Source organism: Diabrotica virgifera, chromosome 2, assembly GCF_917563875.1.
Source record: "Diabrotica virgifera virgifera chromosome 2, PGI_DIABVI_V3a".
Taxonomy (NCBI): Eukaryota; Metazoa; Arthropoda; class Insecta; order Coleoptera; family Chrysomelidae; genus Diabrotica; species Diabrotica virgifera.
Window position 1 is genome coordinate 209658495 of NC_065444.1, and position 20061 is coordinate 209678555.

Sequence of the window (20061 nt, forward strand, 5' to 3'; positions counted from 1 at the left end):
ATTCTGAACCCTCGAATATTACAAATATATAAATATATAAAAAATATATAAATTATACTGAAGCCTTACCATGAGTTTCTCAACAAATTTCTTCTGTAAAGACGCAGTATTAATAAAAATCTCATGCGGTATTTCTGTGATATTCATACTGAATTCAACATTGAAGTTTTTCTTCACAGGTGGATATACCACAACTTCTAAGCTATCAGTCGCAGGTAGTCCACCACTGTCAACACAAACAAGTTGATATTCGCTTCTTCCTGATTTTCTCGGAATACCAAAGAATTCCCTGTTTTTATTGTCGAACTGTAACCAATTATCTGGTGGAATCGGTTGACGATCACCGGTGAGGAGTGATATGTTTAACATTCTTGGGTCAACGTCTTCTGGATCGTAGAAAGTATCCTAAAATAAATTAAATTTGGCATAAGAGCAAAATCTATATGAAAATTTATTCAATCTTATTTTAGCGCAGACCGATATTATTACTTGCGCATTCTAAAATCATTATGCGGTTTAATTACAAACAATACATAGGTAATAAAGAATATTCACCGACGACCTCAACATGTTACCAAACTTGTGTCAATAATAATATTTCAAAATAGATACCAGCTTAGCAGAATCTTAAAACTGTTAAACTATGATCTTATAAACAATAGTTTGTTTTTTGTTTTCTTATTACTATCATTAGAAACATTTTGAATTGCGTCTTAAAATCTTCGAACAAGAATAAGCATAATCTAAATGTTTATTTATACAGCCACAAGCCGCGATATATAGTGTTATTGAAGTTATACTTCTTTAGGCGCGATTGAGATTGAATTTTTATTATTCTGGGCGCATGCGCACACAGACAGTATGGAGTTCATTGCTAATCTTTCAAGTTATGTATGTATCAGCGCAAATAAGTTATTAAAAGAATATAAAATATGTATTTAGAGTGATTATATATATTATGAGTGTTTTTAGTAAATACATTATTTATTATAATTTTTGTGTCTTTGGATTTGTCTTCCTCTTAAGTTAGATAATAAGTATCTATTATAACATCTTTATACTTCACTTGATCTATTTATCACCGTGATTTGTAATTATGTCCGAGATGTCAAGTAAACAGAGCGATGATGGCTTCGTTGGTACAGCATTCGGCCACAGATCGAGAGGTCCCGGGTTCGAATCCGGACGATTCATATTCTTTTTTTGTAGATATTGTTTTAATAAAATTTTTTTGAAAGTGGTAGGTGAGTATTAAAATTAGTTTAGTATTTAAATAAAATACAAATAAACTGTTTAGTACCTATATTTATTTCGTTGAAATTATGTAATAGAGGCATGACTTCTTAGTACAAAGTACACACACATTCTTTTTTCCTTTTTAATATCACACTTCCTCGATCCTCTTGCATAGATGTAAAATAATTATCTGAGTGTTAAATTAAGACAGGCGAGAAAAATATTCAAGGTCGAAGAATATTGCGTTTGAATTGAATTTTGACTGACCGAAGCCGTGTTCCGTGTTGCTTCGAAAAGTTTGAAATGATTATTCAGGTCTTGACTGAGATTTTCTGGTTTACCTCTTGTTATCAAGATGATAAAACATGCCCAGTGCATAAGACAGAGTTGAAACAGTTCCCTTTGTTCCATGGTTTCCTATGGCAACTTTAGTCTAAAACCAGTCCTGGGAAGTTCACCCAGTTATTCATCAGTAAATGAAGCCGTAGGTATAGAATACACTCAAAGTGAATGGCGAAACAAGTATAACTCCCTCTATGCTTCTTTTTAATTCTATTTTTGGTATTACCGCTATTTCTGCACCAAAGGTGAAATTTTCTTAATCTACCCATCCAATTAACATCGGTGACCGATGAAGTGTTAAGAAGATCTATCAGTGCATGAGGTCTGCCATCAGTTTAAATGCAGCAAGTATTAAGTCAATCACTGATGTTGCCAATGCTGTATACATATTCTCGTTAAATGAAAGAAAGGAATGAATACTTTGCGTACCTGTATACCTAAACTTTTCAATGAGTTCTAATTGATTTTAATGTGTATCCAGTTTAATACTACCCTTAGAACCATATTACCCTTTTAACCCTAATCTAGTATATTCCTTAGAATGAAAGCTTATGCGCCTTTGCGATGTTCTCAGCACTGAGCAAGCTAAATTTAATAAAGTGATCTATTAGTTACATCCAGTAGTTTACATGAGAAGCTATTTATCTTCCAATATTCATGAACCAAATTATCGTAGAGTGTAAAGATTTCTAACACTTAATATTTTATTACAATAATATTCAAACATTTGATGTACAGTTGTGGTCACTGAATAGTTTATACCTTCATTTTTATATTGTAATACTGTAAGATCGCAGTGTCGTACGCTTGTCAAAAATTACGCGCGTATTGTAAAATAAAATAAAAAGCTATTAAACGCGTCTAAAACGCCTAGAATGCATTTGAATGACGCGCAAAAAAACAAGAGCACTTGCCTAACTCGAAGAAGGTTTTTCATTAGGCAAGTGCCTGCAAATTTGAACGTGAGCCATATATGCATAAGGAAAATCAAACAAAGATGGGGTCATTTTCACTCTATAGCACGGTTGGGTAGTTCAAGAGGGCAGAAGATCTCCATAGAGCAAAAAGATTATCTGAGAAAAGCTCCTTTTGCCACAGCTCGAGAAGCTAGCGAAGAAACAGCGTTTCTGGGCAGTCAGCACTTGCACTGCACGTAGAAGGATTAAGGCAAGTGAATTGACAAAGTGCGTAGCGGCAAGGAAACCTTTTTCGACTGAGGATCACAAGAGGAGACGAGTTACATTTTGTAATGAATTCATAAACCTTGAAGACAACTTATGGTCTAACGTTGCATTTTCCGATGAGAAAAAGTGTTTTGATCAATTAGCAATGGTCGAAGAAGAGTTTATAGACTGAGAAATCATAGGTTTGATGAACGGTAATCACTTAAGAAATAGTGGAGGATTCTCGGTAAACGTATGAGGATGGATTAGTGCTGAAGGCCCGGGCGTTTGCTATCATATATAAGAAATATTAACAGAATAATACTACAAACATATTCTTGATAACATGTTGTCATCAGTGGTCCAGAGATTCTAAACTATGGGAAGCAATTGAGCAGGTATGAGAGGAGCTTGTTGAATATAACATGAGGAGATTGGTGCTATCTATGAACAGAAGATTGTAAAGTTTTGTCAACAATAATGGGGTTTCCAACAAATATTAATTGTGTTACCGTTTATCAGTATTTAATATAAAATAGATTTAAAATGAAAAGGATATGTTTAACCCAGACTTCCCTATTTTCGTTATTAAGGATATGCCTAATCCATTGTATTCAAAAAAACTTCTTTCTATAATTTCCATTTTGTTACGTTCTGTAAAAAGATTTTATTTTGATTATTTAATATAAATCAACCTATTCTGGTTCCGCCACTGGTAATTGACATCACTTTGACGTAAAATGTGCGTTTAAACGAGGTAAAAATTAAAAAGCTTGGTTACTAGATATGTACGGGTGTAAACTATTCAATTGCCGCAGCCGTACTTAAAACATTCTGAAGTTTTCTGCACGTATTCCAAAAAATTTAAGTATAAAGAATACTTACATCTTTCACTTTGTATACCAGTAATTCTCCAACGGTGGCGTTTACTTTGTCGACTGGATTTCGTAAAATCGGTGAGAAATTCATTGGAGGAGTGACTGGCGTGAGCGGTTGTTCACAAACACCTAGTTCCCGAGAAATTACTTTTTTGACTCGCAGTTCCGGCGACAAAGCCATATTGAGTTCCCTAGAGGGATCACCTATTTTGTTTGCAGTTAAAACCTAAAAACAATAATTTTAAATCAATACAAAGCTATAATTTACTATATTTAGTATGTAAATATACTAAATATATGCACTTAATTCGTCTAAATTTGTTTTTCTTCATTAAAAACAATGTTTTTTTCTGTAATGATAGAAAGTAATTATGTATTCCTTCTGTCCTCTATGTATCATAATGACAAGATATCTGATACCGTAGAGAAACCTGATATCGTGCTTTTTTATAATTCCACTAAATCAGAGGTTGATAGTCTAGATCAGAAATGCTCCACATATAATACCTACTGGTAGAAGAACAAGAAGATGGCCATATGCGATACGGTATGCTATTATGAATATTATCTCGGTCAATTCATTTATAATTTTTCAAACTGGTACTGAAAATGTTGATACTACTAATTAGTGACACCCACAGAAGAACCAGAATTAACCACATATCATGAACAGAAGCCTTTCAGAAAACAGCACAGATCTTATATGTGTCCATCAAGTAAAGACAATAGGCACCAAAATATTTGCGACATACCTACGTCAAGATCATAATTGTAAAAATCACAGTAGATAATTACTAAAATTTCAAATTGCAATAAAAAATCATATCCTCTCAAAATGTCCTTGCAGATTTTTTTGTTTTTAGTTTTATATCAATAAACCTTTAATCTTTTAAAGAACAGTAATAATTTTGAATATTATTTTCTTAGTTTTAGGGAACTATTTTAAACAATGGATTTACTTATTTTTTGTACTTGAATAAAATGTTGGGTTACAATTGACCCGTCGATACCAGTTACGAGTACTAAAATGACGATACAAGTTAAGGATTAATTAAAACCTTCCCTATTTTAAATGATTGTCAAAAATAAATCAAGCATAAGCAGTTGAAATATGTACTTACTTGAAATAGAGATTCAATCTCACTTCTTGGACAGTAGTTGGTAGCTATTGAATCATTTGACCAAGTAAATACCACTGGCTGGGTGGTATAATTAATTCTTCTTACAGTTATTTCCGCCATATTTGTGTTGTATATTTTCCCTAATGCTCTAAGTACTTTTAGCGACCAGTCAACGTAGTGCTGAAATTCTTGATGTCTTTCAATTCCAATGATTAAACTAAATTCATGGTTGACGACAAGGTCTAGTTTGTGTTGTTGAACTTGAATATTGAGCTTTTCTTGAACGTATCCACCATCCTTGTCTGAAGCTTTCACCCAGAACACCCATTTAGACACGTCTTCTTCTAAAGGCCTACAAATATACAACTTTTAGATATTTTATTCAAGAAATACTACCAGAACGTCCTAAATATCTAAACTTTGATCAACTAAACTAGCAGCAGTTTCGTTGACAGTGTGACCGAAACTAATGTGTGATCTTCTCACATGAACAATTTCAATCAATTTATTGCTATATAAGAGCTTGTTGGACTCATATTTATTTTTTATTTATTGTAACCAATTTTTGTAAATCTACCAGGCAATTTTAAAGAGGGGTTAATATTTGCGCATATCCTGAGAAAATATTACGGTGTTATTTGCATAATAGTAAAGAAACTAAATTTGTATAAAGTTTATTGTATATTCCTTAAGTAGTATAAATAGTGCTGTCGCCAGGGGGGTACAACGGCCTCCTTTATTCAGATGGACTTACCCAAGTTTTTTTCTTATGTATTTTGACCCGTAAAACACGAATTTATTGGGTAACAGTTGATCCGGATGTCGATAAGATTGTTATAAACAAAGAACTTGAGGAATTACATATCAGCGATTTTTCGCAAAATAAAACACTTTTTGTATTATTTGGGTCATTCTAAGCAAAACATGTTCTTACAAGTCTTTTATTATTATTTATAATTTTATATATTAATTTATAGATTTGATTATAGTTATTACTAGTGAATAAATATTTTTTTCTACAACAGCTTTCTTGCATTTCATTATTTTGTGCAAATCATTCAGGTTAAACCCCACCCTCGACGTAGACTGCATACGTCTTCTTCAACACCTCATCTCAAACGCATCTATACATTATTTGTAAGTAATTTCGGGGTAATTCTGATAAACTTTTATCAGAAATGGATATTTTAGTTATTTTAGCACTTTACATATTATACAGGGTGATTGATTAGTAGGGTAAAGCTCAATAGCTCCGCTATAGTAATAGATAGCAATAAAAGTTAATAACATAAATTTTAGCCACCTTTGAGCTTCACATTACAAAATTAGTTAGAATGTTACAGGGTATTCGATAACACAGTGGCAGACCAAACTTATGTTTTTTTAAATGAAACACCCTATATTTTATTTTAAATTCGAAATGCTGTTAACTTCTCCATCACAAAAATATAAAGGTTTGTTATGTTATACTGGATATTTACAAAGTTATAACCAATTTTATATGAAACTCGTAACAAGTTGAAACTCCCTGTATAAATAAAAATAAGCAAAACAACAATGGTTTATTAATGCCATATTTTTAACGTATTGTCAAAATTTTCAAGATTGGTCGATATTGCTAATTTTCTTTATATCAAATACAGGGTGAGTCAAAACGCAAGTACATTATTTTCTCCGTAATTTTAAATGGAACACCCTCTATTTTATATCACTATTGAAAAGTACCATTACCGTACTCACAACAAGAGATGAGATGAAAAATAGAATACAAAGTGTATTTCGATGTGTTAATTTACAAATGCTCCTTAGAGTAAGTAGCTCATTCAATGATCGTTTTTAGGCGTACATAAATGTGTTAGGAGATAATTTTGAACACCTTACGTAATTAAATATTAAAAATATTTTATTAAAAGTAGCTTCTAATTTTTTCAAACATGTTTTTTTGCAAAATGTATTACTGATAAATTATGTTTCGTTCTTTATTTGTTACATTGTTACATTTACATACACAAGTAGTGTTTAATTGTCTTCACAAAATATTGTATTTTGTGTTTGTGTGTTTTTTTGTAAAATTTATTACTAATTTTCTTTGTTTATTTGTTGCATTTACATAAAAAGATAGTTTTTAATTGTTTCAAAAATGTTGCATGTAGTGGTTGTGTTTTTGTTTGTAAAATGTATGACTAATAAATTATTTTTATTTATTTATTTGCTACAGTGTTACATTGATTACCGGATTGATAATCGGTAATCTTCAATTGTCAATTCAGTCATGTCTTACTTAAAATTTAGATCAATTTAAACACCTAAAATAATTCGGTCTGAAAAATGAAAATATCTCGAAAACTAATAAATTTGGGCATAGGGAATGTTATATAAAAATTAAAGTACGTTACTGTTACTTTTCAATAATGATATAAAATACAGGGTGTTCCATTTGACATTACTGAGAAAATAATGTACTTGCGTTTTGACTCACCCTGTATTTGATATAAAGAAAATTAGCAATATCAATACTTCTTAAAAATTTTGACAATAAATAAAAAAATATGGCATTAATGAACCATTGCTGTTGTGCTTATTTTTATTTATACAGGGAGTTGAACTTGTTACGATTTTCATACAGAATTGGTTATAACTTTGTAAATACCCTGTATAACTTTACAAACCTTTATATTTTTGTGATGGAGAAGTTAACAGGATTTCGAATATAAAATAAAATATAGGGTGTTCCATTTAAAAAAACATAAGTTAGGTCTGCCACTGTGTTATCGAACACCCTGTAACATTCTAACTAATTTTGTAATGTGAAGCTCAAAGGTGGCTAAAATTTTTGTTATTAACTTTTATTGCTATCTATTACTATAGCGGAGCTATTGAGCTTTACCCTACTAATCAATCACCTTGTATAATGAAATAATTAGATTATTATTTAATACGGTATGCGGCAAAATAAACAGTGTGCCTCAGTCTAGGTTCAGCAGGACGGGGCAATATCTCATACGGCTAAGAAATCTCTTCGAATACTCCACGAACATCTTGGGGCTTGCCTTATTTCGAGTGGCTCGGATTTTCCATACCAATCGCACTCACCAGACCTAACGCCACCATATGTGTAGATATGGAGAATGCTGAAGGGGGCAGACTGATCCACCGTCTGACATTTCCGGAATTGCAGACTAGAATTAAAGACTTTTTCGTGCCAGACGGCATCTTTAACATCTGTTTGATCGGGATCATCATCATCACCACCTAGCCTTTACGTCCACTGCTGGACACAGGATTCCTCATTTTTGTCCATTGTGCTCTATTTTGAGCATTTTGCATCCAATTTCTTGACATTTTCTTGAGATCGTCAGTTCAATGAGTAGGGGTCTTCCTCTACTTCTTTTGTCTAATCTCGGCCTCCACTCAAGTAATGTCTTCGTCCACCTTCCATCACAGATTCAGGCGACGTCTCCGGCCCAGTTCCATTTTAGTGTGGCAATTCGGAAAACTGCATTGGTAACTCCTGTTCTTCGTCTTAAGTCTTCATTTCTAATTCGGTCATGAAGCGATATACTCAGCATTGACCTCTGAGCTATTTGCAGCGTTTTAGAAGTTGTAGCTGTTAATGTCAAAGATTCGGCACCATAAGTCATCACAGGTAACACAAATTTGACAAATGTTTTACGTTTTAAAGAAATTGGTATATCGCTTTTAAAGATGTCTTTGATTTTTCCATAGGCTGCCCATGCCAGGTTTATTCTTCTTCGTAGTTCAAATGTTTGGTTGTCTCTAGTGATCTTTATTTCGTGTCCAAGGTATATGTATTTTTCCACCGCAGCTCTACTTTGTTGTCTCCGATATTAATATTTCCGCTAGGTACTAAGTTTGTCATGAATGTTGTTTTAGAGATGTTTATTTTAAGACCCACACTGGCACACACTAACTGAAGTTCATGTAGTATTGTACATATCTCCTTGAGGTTGTCAGAGAACAAAACTATGTCATCTGCGAATTTCAAACTTGTTAATCATCTACCGTCAATGTTCAGGCCTCGCTCTTCCCAGTTAAGTTTTTTACAAGAATATTCTATTACTGCGGTAAACAGTTTAGGCGATAAGGTATCGCCCTGTCAGACTCATCTGCCGATTGGGAATGATCCGTGTTTTTATGTAGTTTCACCGACATAGTTGCGTTCTTGTATGTATCGCTTTACCTTTTGTATCGGTAGTCAATACGGCATGCTTGTAGTACTTCCAGGATTTTGTTAAATTGAACCATGTCAAAGGCTTTATTGAAATCTACAAAAGCCAGAACGAGTGATCGATTGTATTCGATAGTCTTTTCTACTACCGTTTTAATGCTTTGTAGGTGATCATTTGTTCCAAATTCGGTAAGAAATCCCGCCTGCTCTATTGGCTGGTAGAAATCAAGTTTTTTCTCAAGACGATTCGTTACTATTCTTGTAAGGAGTTTGTATAGGTGACTAACTAAGAAGGCTTATAGGTCTGTAGTTTTCTAATTCTTGGTGATCTCCTTTTTTGTACATTAGAGTTACCTCAGCATTGTGCCATTTGTCGAGTTATTACTGTCCAAAAGGCACATGTTAAAAAGGTTTTTTTTATTAAGTAGGCAAGTGCCTCCGATTTTGATTACATCAACTACACAATATTCGCCTTTTTATCGGGAACGTCGTCGTTAATAATGTTTGCAAGACTCATATCATGTATACTAAATATACAAGTGCTAGTCAAAAAAAGACCGTACCCACCCCCTCGTATATTTTGAACGGTTATACCTATAATAGTGAAATTTGGAGGGAGGAAATAAACGGATGTAAGCTTCTTAACTAGTCATGACAGGTCACGGTTATTAGACTTTATTACGGTTGTCTTGTCCGACGGTGGTGGGGAGACTTATATCTTTGACTTTACGTCACAAGAGTTTACATTCCCATATTTTTAAATTATTTTCGATCATTGAATGTGTGTTATTGTGTATATATGTGTAATATTTGTGTTATTATTAAATAATAAGACAAATAGTACACATTTTATCTTATACCGGGTGGTGAATCGTAAAAAGGGCCATAGGAAACTCAATGTAAAATTCTGAATTGTTGAATTCCTGCTTCCCTAATTATTCTACAAAAGTCATGAGAGAATACTTGTAGAGAGTTAAAATCTGTATTAAAATCAAAAGTTAAAATTGTTCTACGATTTAAATGCATTCCAAAATTTTGAAAAATATGATACATTTGCCACAATAGGTATGCGTGTAAAAGTAAGGCCACACGTTACTATTTAACTGACAGTGCTCACACCATTGACTGAATAAAAAAATTTTTATTATTAATCCTTTCTCCGTAACTGAGGGTATCTTATCAACTGTATTGTTTTTAAACAATAGATGATAAAATACAAATACTGACAGTTCAAAAATGTGAACATTATTGCATTGTGTGTGGCCTAAGTTTGGGCTGAAAACTAAAATGTATTACATTTTTACAAAATTTTGGAATATGTTTAATTACGTAGACCAATTTTAACAGTTATTTCCAATGCAGATTTCAATCCTCTTCAAATAGTTTCTAATGTCTTTTGCAGTTCAGAATTTTACATTGAGAATGCAAAACTTTGACGCATGTCAAAATTCTCAATGTGTTTTAATTGTATTTATTTTTTTCGAATCCTGAGAAAACTAATAAATATTTTTGAAAATTTTAAACTCAGAATGAAAGACTGCATTATTACCGAGGGCTGAAAGTCCCTGAAAACTTCTATAATGTTTATTTTAATAAGTTACAGGGCTGAAAATAAAAGAGAAGTGTGATATTTAATTTCAAATATTTCATTCAATAGAATCTGCTTGTTTATTCTAAGGGGCTTTCCGCCCTCGGTAATAATGTAATCTTGCATCCTGCGTTTAAATTTTTCTAAAATACTTGGTTTTCTCAGGATTCGAAAAAAATCATATTACGATTCAAATGACAGTAAACTCTCGTGACGTAATCTCACCCTTAATGTTCATTGGTTAGTCGATTTAGGCAACCGTAGTAATGTCTCACAGTTATTAGACTTTATTACGGTTGTCTTGTCCGACGGTGGTGGGGAGACTTATATTTTTGACTTTACGTAACAAGAGTTTACACTCCCATATTTTTAAATGATTTTCGATCATTGAATGTGTGTTATTGTGTATTGTGTATATATGTGTATTATTTGTGTTATTATGAAATAATTAGACAAATAGTACACATTTTATCTTATACCGGGTGGTGAATCGTAAAAAGGGCCATGGGAAACTCAATGTAAAATTCTGAATTGTTGAATTCCTGCTTCCCTAATTATTTTACATCAAAAGTCATGAGAGAATACTTGTAGAGAATTAAAATCTGTATTAAAATCCAAAGTTAAAATTGTTCTACGATTTAAATGCATTCCAAAATTTTGAAAAATATGATACATTTGCCACAATAGGAATGCGTGTAAAAGTAAGGCCACACGTTACTATTTAACTGACAGTGCTCACACCATTGACTGAATAACAAAAACTTTATTATTAATCCTTTCTCCGCAACTGAGGGTATCTTATCAACTGTATGGTTTTTAAACAATAGATGATAAAATAAAAATATTGACAGTTCAAAAATGTGAACATTATTGAATTGTGTGTGGCCTAAATTAGGGCTGAAAACTAAAATGTATTACATTTTTACAAGATTTTGGAATATGTTTAATTACGTAGACCAATTTTAACAGTTATTTCCAATACAGATTTCAATCCTCTACAAATAATTTCTAATGTCTTCTGATGTGCAATAATTATTAGGGAAGCTGGAATTCAACAGTTCAGAATTTTACATTGAGTTAATGCAAAATTTTGACGCATGTCAAAATTCTCAATGTGTTTTAATTGTATTCATTTTTTTCGAATCCTGAGAAAATTAATAAATATTTTGGAAAAATTTAAACTCAGAATGAAAGACTACATTATTACCGAGGGCTGAAAGTTCCTGAAAACTTCTGTAATGTTTATTTTAATAAGTTAACAGGGCTGAAAATAAAAGAGAAGTGTGATATTTAATTTCAAATATTTCATTCAATAGAATCTGCTTGTTTATTCTAAGGGGCTTTCTCCCCTCGGTAATAATGTAATCTTGCATTGTGCGTTTAAATTTTCTAAAATACTTGGTTTTCTCAGGATTCGAAAAAATATTACGATTCAAATGACAGTAAACTCTAGTGACGTAATCTCACCCTTAATGTTCATTGGTTAGTCGATTTAGGCAACCGTAGTAATGTCTAAGAACCGTGGTGTGGTAATGTCTAAGAACCGTGATGACAGGTGACCTAATAGTGACAGATGACGTTACAGAGCCACTGTAACCGATAATTTTAATGGGCCCTTATGGCAAGTGATACCTCGTTTGAAAGGTATTCAAAATACCTATTCAGTCATACTAATTTTTTTGGGTTTAAGTTGATTTTGATTTTGGTGAATTAAATAAATATATGTTGTAGTTTCGCATTTAATTAATAAAAATTCAAATGTCTGCCTATGTTTTTTTTTATCAAAAAAGTTGACGTTTTTCAATTCTCTAGTACTTTTTACGTCAACGTCAACCTTTTTGACAAGTAATCATAGGCGGAATTTTAAATTTTTATAAATTAAATGCGAAACTACAATTTTATATATTTATTTCATTTATTCAGCAAAATTAGCTTAAACTCAAACAAAATTAGTATGAATGAATAGGTATTTTCAATACTTTTCAAACGAGGTATCATTTGCCATAAGATCCCATTTAAAATTATCTGTCACAGTGGCGATGTAAAGTCATCTATCACTATTACGTCACCTGCCATGACTAGTTAAGAAGTTTACGTCCGTTTATTTTCTCCCTCCAAATTTCACTGTTATAGGTATAACCGTTCAAAAGATACGAGGGGGTACGAACTTTTGACTAGCACTGTATAAATAACCATAAACATTTGAATACCTATTGGTTTCACTACTGTTTATTTTGCCGCATACTGTAATACTGTAATGTATAAACTGGCCATTAGCTAAATAGTCACTACACAGTGATTTTATATTTATAATTTTTTTCACTCATTTCATCGTTCCCCGTTAGAGGTCAGTCTAACCATACTCCGGTGTAAATATTTTAATATTTGCACCATCTTCTCGTCTCGTTTTGATCCAAATAAGCTTTCTTGCGAAGCCTCTTTGAAAAGGAATAGATTCCGAAACATCGGTGTCAGATAATGGCAGGAGACTCGAATTGAATCAAAACGAAACCATTATTTTCATTTTTGATTTTATATTACTCTATGTCTCTCTCAAAACCAAATAAAGTTTAGATACGTTATTAATAAGTAAAAAAATACACACACCGGCAAAATTAGCCGAACACCTTAAAAATGGGACATGTTTGATGTCTCGAATCTCCTAATCCTGTTGTCCGATTTGAGTGATTCTTTTAGTACGTTATAGCCTTATTAGTCAAGAATATCGGTGCAAGACAGGTTGCTATTGTTGCTAGACAGGTAAATGTCATTTTATATCGGGTGTTACAATCATACTGTGTTTTTGAAGTTATACTTCTTTACGGGCGTAATGACGGTGAAATTTTATATGGGAAAACCTAGCGACCGGGCGCATGCGCATTATAACTTTGTTCTGATTGGATGTTCAAATGACATGACAAAAATTATCCAATATGGCAGCTGTGGCACAGCTGTGGGACTGTGATTGGTTATAATGTATGCTTGTTGCGTTTTAAAATTTGTAGGAAGAGAAACAACAAACAAAAAGTTAGTTAATGGTTATACTGCCTTTTTAAATAGTTTTCATATTATATTTTTGGACTTATTTACATAGAAGAGATGATTGTTGCATGCCAATGTGAAAGCTCATCAAACTGCCTAGTATGAGTGCCGCAGATCTCGCTTATTCAAAGCTAAAGAATCTTTCACTGGTAAGTGTTTTATAAATAGTTGATCAAATTTTGTTATGATATTTGAACATAGCCACTTTGCACGACGCAAGTGATTGCGAAATTTATTAGTCGTTATACGGGCTCCGATGCCTACCTTGAACCTACCAAAATACATAAGTAGTATGTAATACTTTTTTTTACATAATTTGATTACCATCAAAATTTCTATCAATATTCACCTAATATATTGTCTTCTTACCCTATGTTTTGTTGTATTTTTTCAATTCTAAATCATTTCAATTCAAAATCAAAATAATTTGATTTACATAAGTTAAAAATGTCAAAAGGTTAATCTGTTTAGTTAGACGATCTTCGCACATAATGACAAGCTGTCTCTGTGGCGCAGTTTTAATGCGGGTGAATCCCAATACAACGCAATTACCAGCCGCGTGGTAAGTTGGTTCGAATCCCAATAGAAACTTTTATTTTTTTTATACATTTTATGATTGTAAGTATATTTATTATATAATTTTATTTTCAGAAAATACGTATTTAGTTAAAAAAATTTCCGACAATTAATGTTCAGAAATCATTTGTGGCATTTTTAATGTGTTTGTGTGTGTTTTATTTTTTTATTATTTTAATTTTTGGCACTGTTTTAATAAAAATGTTTGAGAAGTATTAAGTATAAATTAATTTAATATTTAAATAAAATATAAATAAAAAGTATACTAATTTCGTTTATAATCATATAATCATATAATAGAAGTATAACTTCTTACGTGCGTACAAAGTACACACACATTCTTTTTTCTTAAAGTTCGGAACACCCTGTGGAATATTCTAGTATACAGAAAATATTAAAATTAAAACTCGATTTTAGACTTAGGCTTTCTTAACATTTTCTTTTTTGCTTCATTTGCTTATGTTGGAAAATAAAAAAGTTATGTGCTTTAACAACTAGCCATGCTTTTTATCAATAAATCCTCATAGTAGGGGAGGAGAGTATGCTAAATTTGCAGTTACTCGAGCGTTATGGGAACCTATTGGATTGTGAAGAGTGGGTGCTAAAACCAAAAAAGTTAAGTTAAGTTTTCCATAAAGTGTGGGACTCTCCATTTTTAAATTTAATTTTCCATTTCCATTAATCATTTTTTCCGATTATAGGAAATATAGGCTATATCTATCCATAATTGGAAAAAATCTTGCGAATAAAAGTTGCTTATTTTTACGTCAAGGATCCAAATCTGCAATAAAAATTGGGTGCTCTTATTTAAGATTTTAAAGTAACCCCCACCCCACCTCCGTAGGGGGTCGTGTTTGGTGCCATTCGGTAGATTTTTGAAAAACATTGAATAGGTGTATTTTGAAGTTTTACGATCTGATGTTCATTTCGCGAAATATCGCAGGGTTCGTATTTAAAAATTTTAATTTACCCCCCACCCCTCTCCGTGGGGTGTCACGAGCCCCCACGGAGGTGGCGTGGGGGATTTAATTTAAAATCTTAAATAGGAGCCCCCAATTTTTATTTCAGATTTGGATTCTTTACATAAAAATAAGAAACTTTTATTCGACACATTTTTTCGAATTATGGATAGATAGCGCTATAATCGGAGAAAAATGATTGTTTAAAAAATGGAAAATTAAATTAAAAAATGAAAAGTCCTCCACTTTATGGAAAACTTAACTTAACCTTTTTCTGATTTTAGCACATACTCTTTACAATACAATAGGTTCCCATAACGCTCGAGTAACTGCAAATTTAGTATACTTTCCTTCCCTACTATGAGGATTTATTGACGAAAAACATGGATAGTTGTTAACGCACATAACTTTTTTATTATCTTACATAAGTAAATGAATCAAAAAGGAAAATGTTAAAAAAGCCTAAGTCTACAATCGAGTATTGATTTTAATATTTTACATATGCCTAGAATATTCCACAGGGTGTTCCAAACTTTTAGAAAAAAGCACAGTATTCTTGGTACACCCGGTATACAATGATATTTACCTGTCTAGCAACAATATTATTACAACGATATTCTTAAATAATAAGGCTATAACATACTAAAAGAATCACTCAAATCGGACCAGTGGTTTAGGAAATTCAAGACATCAAACATGTCCCATTTTTAAGGTGTTCGGCTAATTTTGCCGGTGTGTGTAGTTGTATATTATATTTTTACTGTTTCTAGTAAAAATAGACACTGGTATATAAATTGTATAACAAGCAAGATCTACTTACAATCCATAGACCTCCCTCCGGGAAGGATTAAAATGTAGCCAACTATTGTTTGTCACCGTTCTATTATTAGAATCCAACAATTGATACGTTAGGTCGTACTCATCTTCAAAATCTTTGAAAGTATTTTGTGGTATCACAAATCGGAAAATCTTTCCTGCTATCACATACATTTGTTGAAGTCGATTTTCGATGAAAGGATCAAAGTTTTCGTGATACTCAACTTCCGTTACTACTTCTCTTAGAGTTGTAAGTTTTTGGGTAGATGAGGGTTCTTTGGAAGTCGAACTGCTTTCAGTCGTAAGAATCTCAACGGATGTCAACGGTGTTGTCGATGTTGTGTACGTTATTGTCGATTCAGAGCTGCTATTTGTAGGAATAACTACTGTTGTAGACTGCGTTGTGCTCGCTACAGTAGGCTCTTCTGATGACTGAGTTGGCTCAGCTATTTCTGGTGTTATGGGCGTAGGTTTCTCAGTTTCTGTTGTAAAGTCAGTCTGAAAAAATATGAAAAAATAATTAATACATCATTAACAAACCAGAGGTATTGGAAACATAATGGACAAAAACAACAAAATAATAATTGAAACTGCAGAGAAAATAAATAGATGGGAATCATATATCAAAGAGCTATTTAAAGACGACGAAAGAATGGAGACAATAATTGATCCACGAGGTAGAAATGGACCTACAATTACCAAAGGTAAAATTAAAAAAGCTCTAAAACGTACAAAAAATGATAAAGCCACCAGAGTGGATGAAATACCTACAGAAATTTTAAGATTAATAACAAAGAACATATATATACTAATAGAATTATTCAACAAAGTTTACTATATAGGGGAAATTCCAAAGAATTGGTAATATCTGAGTTCATCCCAATACTCAAAAAATCCAACGCAAAGAAATGTGAGAAATCTATAATGATCAGTTTGATGAACCATGTTTTAAAAGTATTCTAGAGAGGGATCCATGAACGTGTCTACAAAAACCTAGACGATAGTATAATAATTAACTATTCTAAATGGGAAATAAGCCACAATTTAACTAAAAAATGATTTTGTTAACGTTTCGACGTCGACATCGGATGTCGTTGTCAAAATACAACATGTTGTTCTGAAGCTATTTTCTTGTGGCATTTTTATAATCAAGTATATTCAAATGGGAAATAAGCCACAATTTTACCTAAAAATGATTTTATTAACGTTTCGACGCCCAAGTCGGGTGTCGTTGTCAAAATACAAAATAATACTAAATAAATAAAAATGTTGTTGCTTAGTAAAAAATTCTTCTAATAATTTATTTAATCTGACTCATTTATATCGGCAATTCAGACACGTATTATACATTTTAAAGTAAACGACTTTAAAATGATATTGCCAATATTGATGAGTTGCGTTCCTGGGACGACTTTACTAAAAGATAGTTCATTCGATTACATGAAATCAATCCCAACTCAAGAATATCCGCCACAAAAAATCATAGCATATGATCTGTCTTTAAAAAGACAACCAAATGCAACGGTGGCACTGAAATTCTCGCGTTAGAGATTCCATAGTAAATCACGAGGGAAAAAACTATGAATGAACTATCTTTTAGTAAAGTCGTCCCAGGAACGCAACTCATCAATATTGGCAATATCATTTTAAAGTCGTCTACTTTAAAATGTATAATACGTGTCTGAATTGCCGATATAAATGAGTCAGATTAAATAAATTATTAGAAGAATTTTTTACTAAGCAACAACATTTTTATTTATTTAGTATTATTTTGTATTTTGACAACGACACCCGACTTGGGCGTCGAAACGTTAATAAAATCATTTTTAGGTAAAATTGTGGCTTATTTCCCATTTGAATATACTTGATTATAAAATACAACATGTTAATAAATTAAACAAAAATTTAATAAAATAATAAATTAAATAAAACAAAAATGATAACACCGCTACGGTAAGATGTAAGGGAAAACTATCGCAACATGTCAAGTATGAAACTAGCATTAGACAAGGAGATTCGCTGAGCCCATTAATATTTAATCTGATAATGGTTGAAATCATAAAGAAAGTTAAAAAAGAAGAGGATATAGAATGGGAGAAAAGGAAATAAAGATAATATGCTACGCCGACGACGCCATAATAACAGCCGAAAATGAAGATGACCTACAAAGATTAATTAAAGTATTCGAAGACACGGCTCTCATATACAGGGTGATTCATTAAGAATGTCCAATCTCTGAGTTGTAGATTCTAGACCTCAAAATATTAAGATTTAACTCAAATCACTTATATAATTATATAAAATGTGCCTCGTTACTGTGTTACAGGGTGTTCTATTTAAAAATTTAATAACCATTTTTACCCAGTACTTTAAAACTATTTGACATATCCTTGTCATACTTTGCAGAAAGTGTAGTTGCCATACACCCTACTAAATTATGATAAACAAACGTTTCTGGCTACTACCAGAGGCGTACGACAGGGGACAGGGGACAGTGCATGGTTTACCCTTCCCAAATTCTACGCCACTGGCGAAATTGCTATTTTAGCACAATATTTCGATTTTCCAATACTTTCTATGTAAATAATATACTCTTCATTCGTAGGGTTGAAGTCATTAGTTTTCGAGATATTTGAAGTTGAAAATGAAACTTTACAGTTGTTTTGATTAATGTATTGTGCCCCTTCATTTTTAACTTCAAATATCTCGAAAACTAATGATTCTATCGATACGAATGAAGAGTATATTAATTGCATCGAAAGAATTGGAGAATCTAAAAATTATGCTGAAATGGCATTTCCATCAGTGGCGTAGAATTTGGAAAGGTTCAACCATTCATTTTCCCCTGTACGCCCTCTGGTAATAGCCAGAAACGTTTATTTAACATAAATTAGTAAGGTGTGCAGTACCTACACTTTTTGGCAAGTATGATACGGCAATTTCAAATACTTTTAAAGTACTGAGTACAAATAATTTTTAAATCAAACATCCCTATTACATAAATATTAACTATTTGTATCCAGTATTTTAAAAGTATTTGACATCCACATTCTGCGCCATTGGCGGAATTACTATTTTATTGCAATTTTTCGATTCTCCAATATTTTCTATGCAAATAATATACTCTTCATCCGTACCGATAAAATCATTAGTTTTCGAGATATTTAAAGTTAAAAATGAAGACGCACAATATAGAATAGAATAGAATAGAAATATGCTTATTGTCACTGAAAATTATACAAATTTTATGGACAAAGCTTAATTAAAGTCAGAAAAAAAAAATAAATAATATCTAACAATAACAATAACAAATACAATTTTCTTAATTTGATAAATCGTCAATATAAAAAGTATACATAAATACAAAATATAAGTTAATAAAGTAAAGAAAAAAAAACAAAATCGATATATTGCAACAATTTATAGAAATTGCAAAGTGAACATATAACAAAGTAAACTATTTATAGACATACGAACTAATAAGTTTAAGCTGCTGCATGTGACACCCAAATATAGATAAATTTGGTTATACATTATAATACATTAATCAAAATAGCTATGCCGTTTCATTTTCAACTTCAAATATCTCGAAAACTAATGACTTTAACGTTACGAATGAAGAGTATATTATTTACATAAAAAGTATTGCAAAATCGAAATATTGTGCTAAAATAGCAATTTCGCCAGTGGCGTAGAATTTGGGAAGGGTCAACCATTCACTTTCCCCTGTCGTACGCCTCTGGTAGTAGCCAGAAAAGTTTATTTATCATAATTTAGTAGGATGTACAGTACCTATATTTTCTGCCAAGTATGACAAGGATATGTCAAATAGTTTTAAAGCCCTGGGTAAAAATAGTTATTAAATTTTTAAATAAAACACCCTGTAAATCTTAATATTTTGAGGTCTAGAATCTACGTCTGAAAGATTGGACATTCTTAATGAATCACCCTGTATAACATGGTGATCTCAACAGAGAAAACTAAATCGATAGTAATATCAGCGGAACCGAGACGATGTAAATTGGTAGTAAATAACAAAATAATAGAACAAATGATGGAAACGGAATACTTGGGAATAAAACTGTCAAGCTACGGAAAAGTGGAAGAAGTAGTACAAAAACAAGTGAACATGGCGAACAGAGCAGCAGAAA

General features: G+C 32.0%; 1 protein-coding gene across 3 annotated transcripts in view; it reads right to left on the bottom strand.

Moving 5' to 3' along the window:
* Positions 1-20061, bottom strand: part of LOC114331564 (dystroglycan 1) — a 1301763-nt gene that overhangs the window by 43186 nt on the left and 1238516 nt on the right. For all 3 annotated transcript variants that reach the window (XR_007696271.1, XM_050643062.1, XM_050643063.1), the window contains 4 exons: positions 15915-16408; positions 4741-5092; positions 3627-3845; positions 70-405 (listed from right to left, as the gene is read on the bottom strand). Coding sequence is in view for 2 of the 3 variants with exons in the window: in XM_050643062.1 (XP_050499019.1) it covers positions 70-405; positions 3627-3845; positions 4741-5092; positions 15915-16408 (1401 nt within the window). In the remaining variant the exon portion in view is untranslated. The remainder of the gene's footprint in view (positions 1-69; positions 406-3626; positions 3846-4740; positions 5093-15914; positions 16409-20061) is intronic.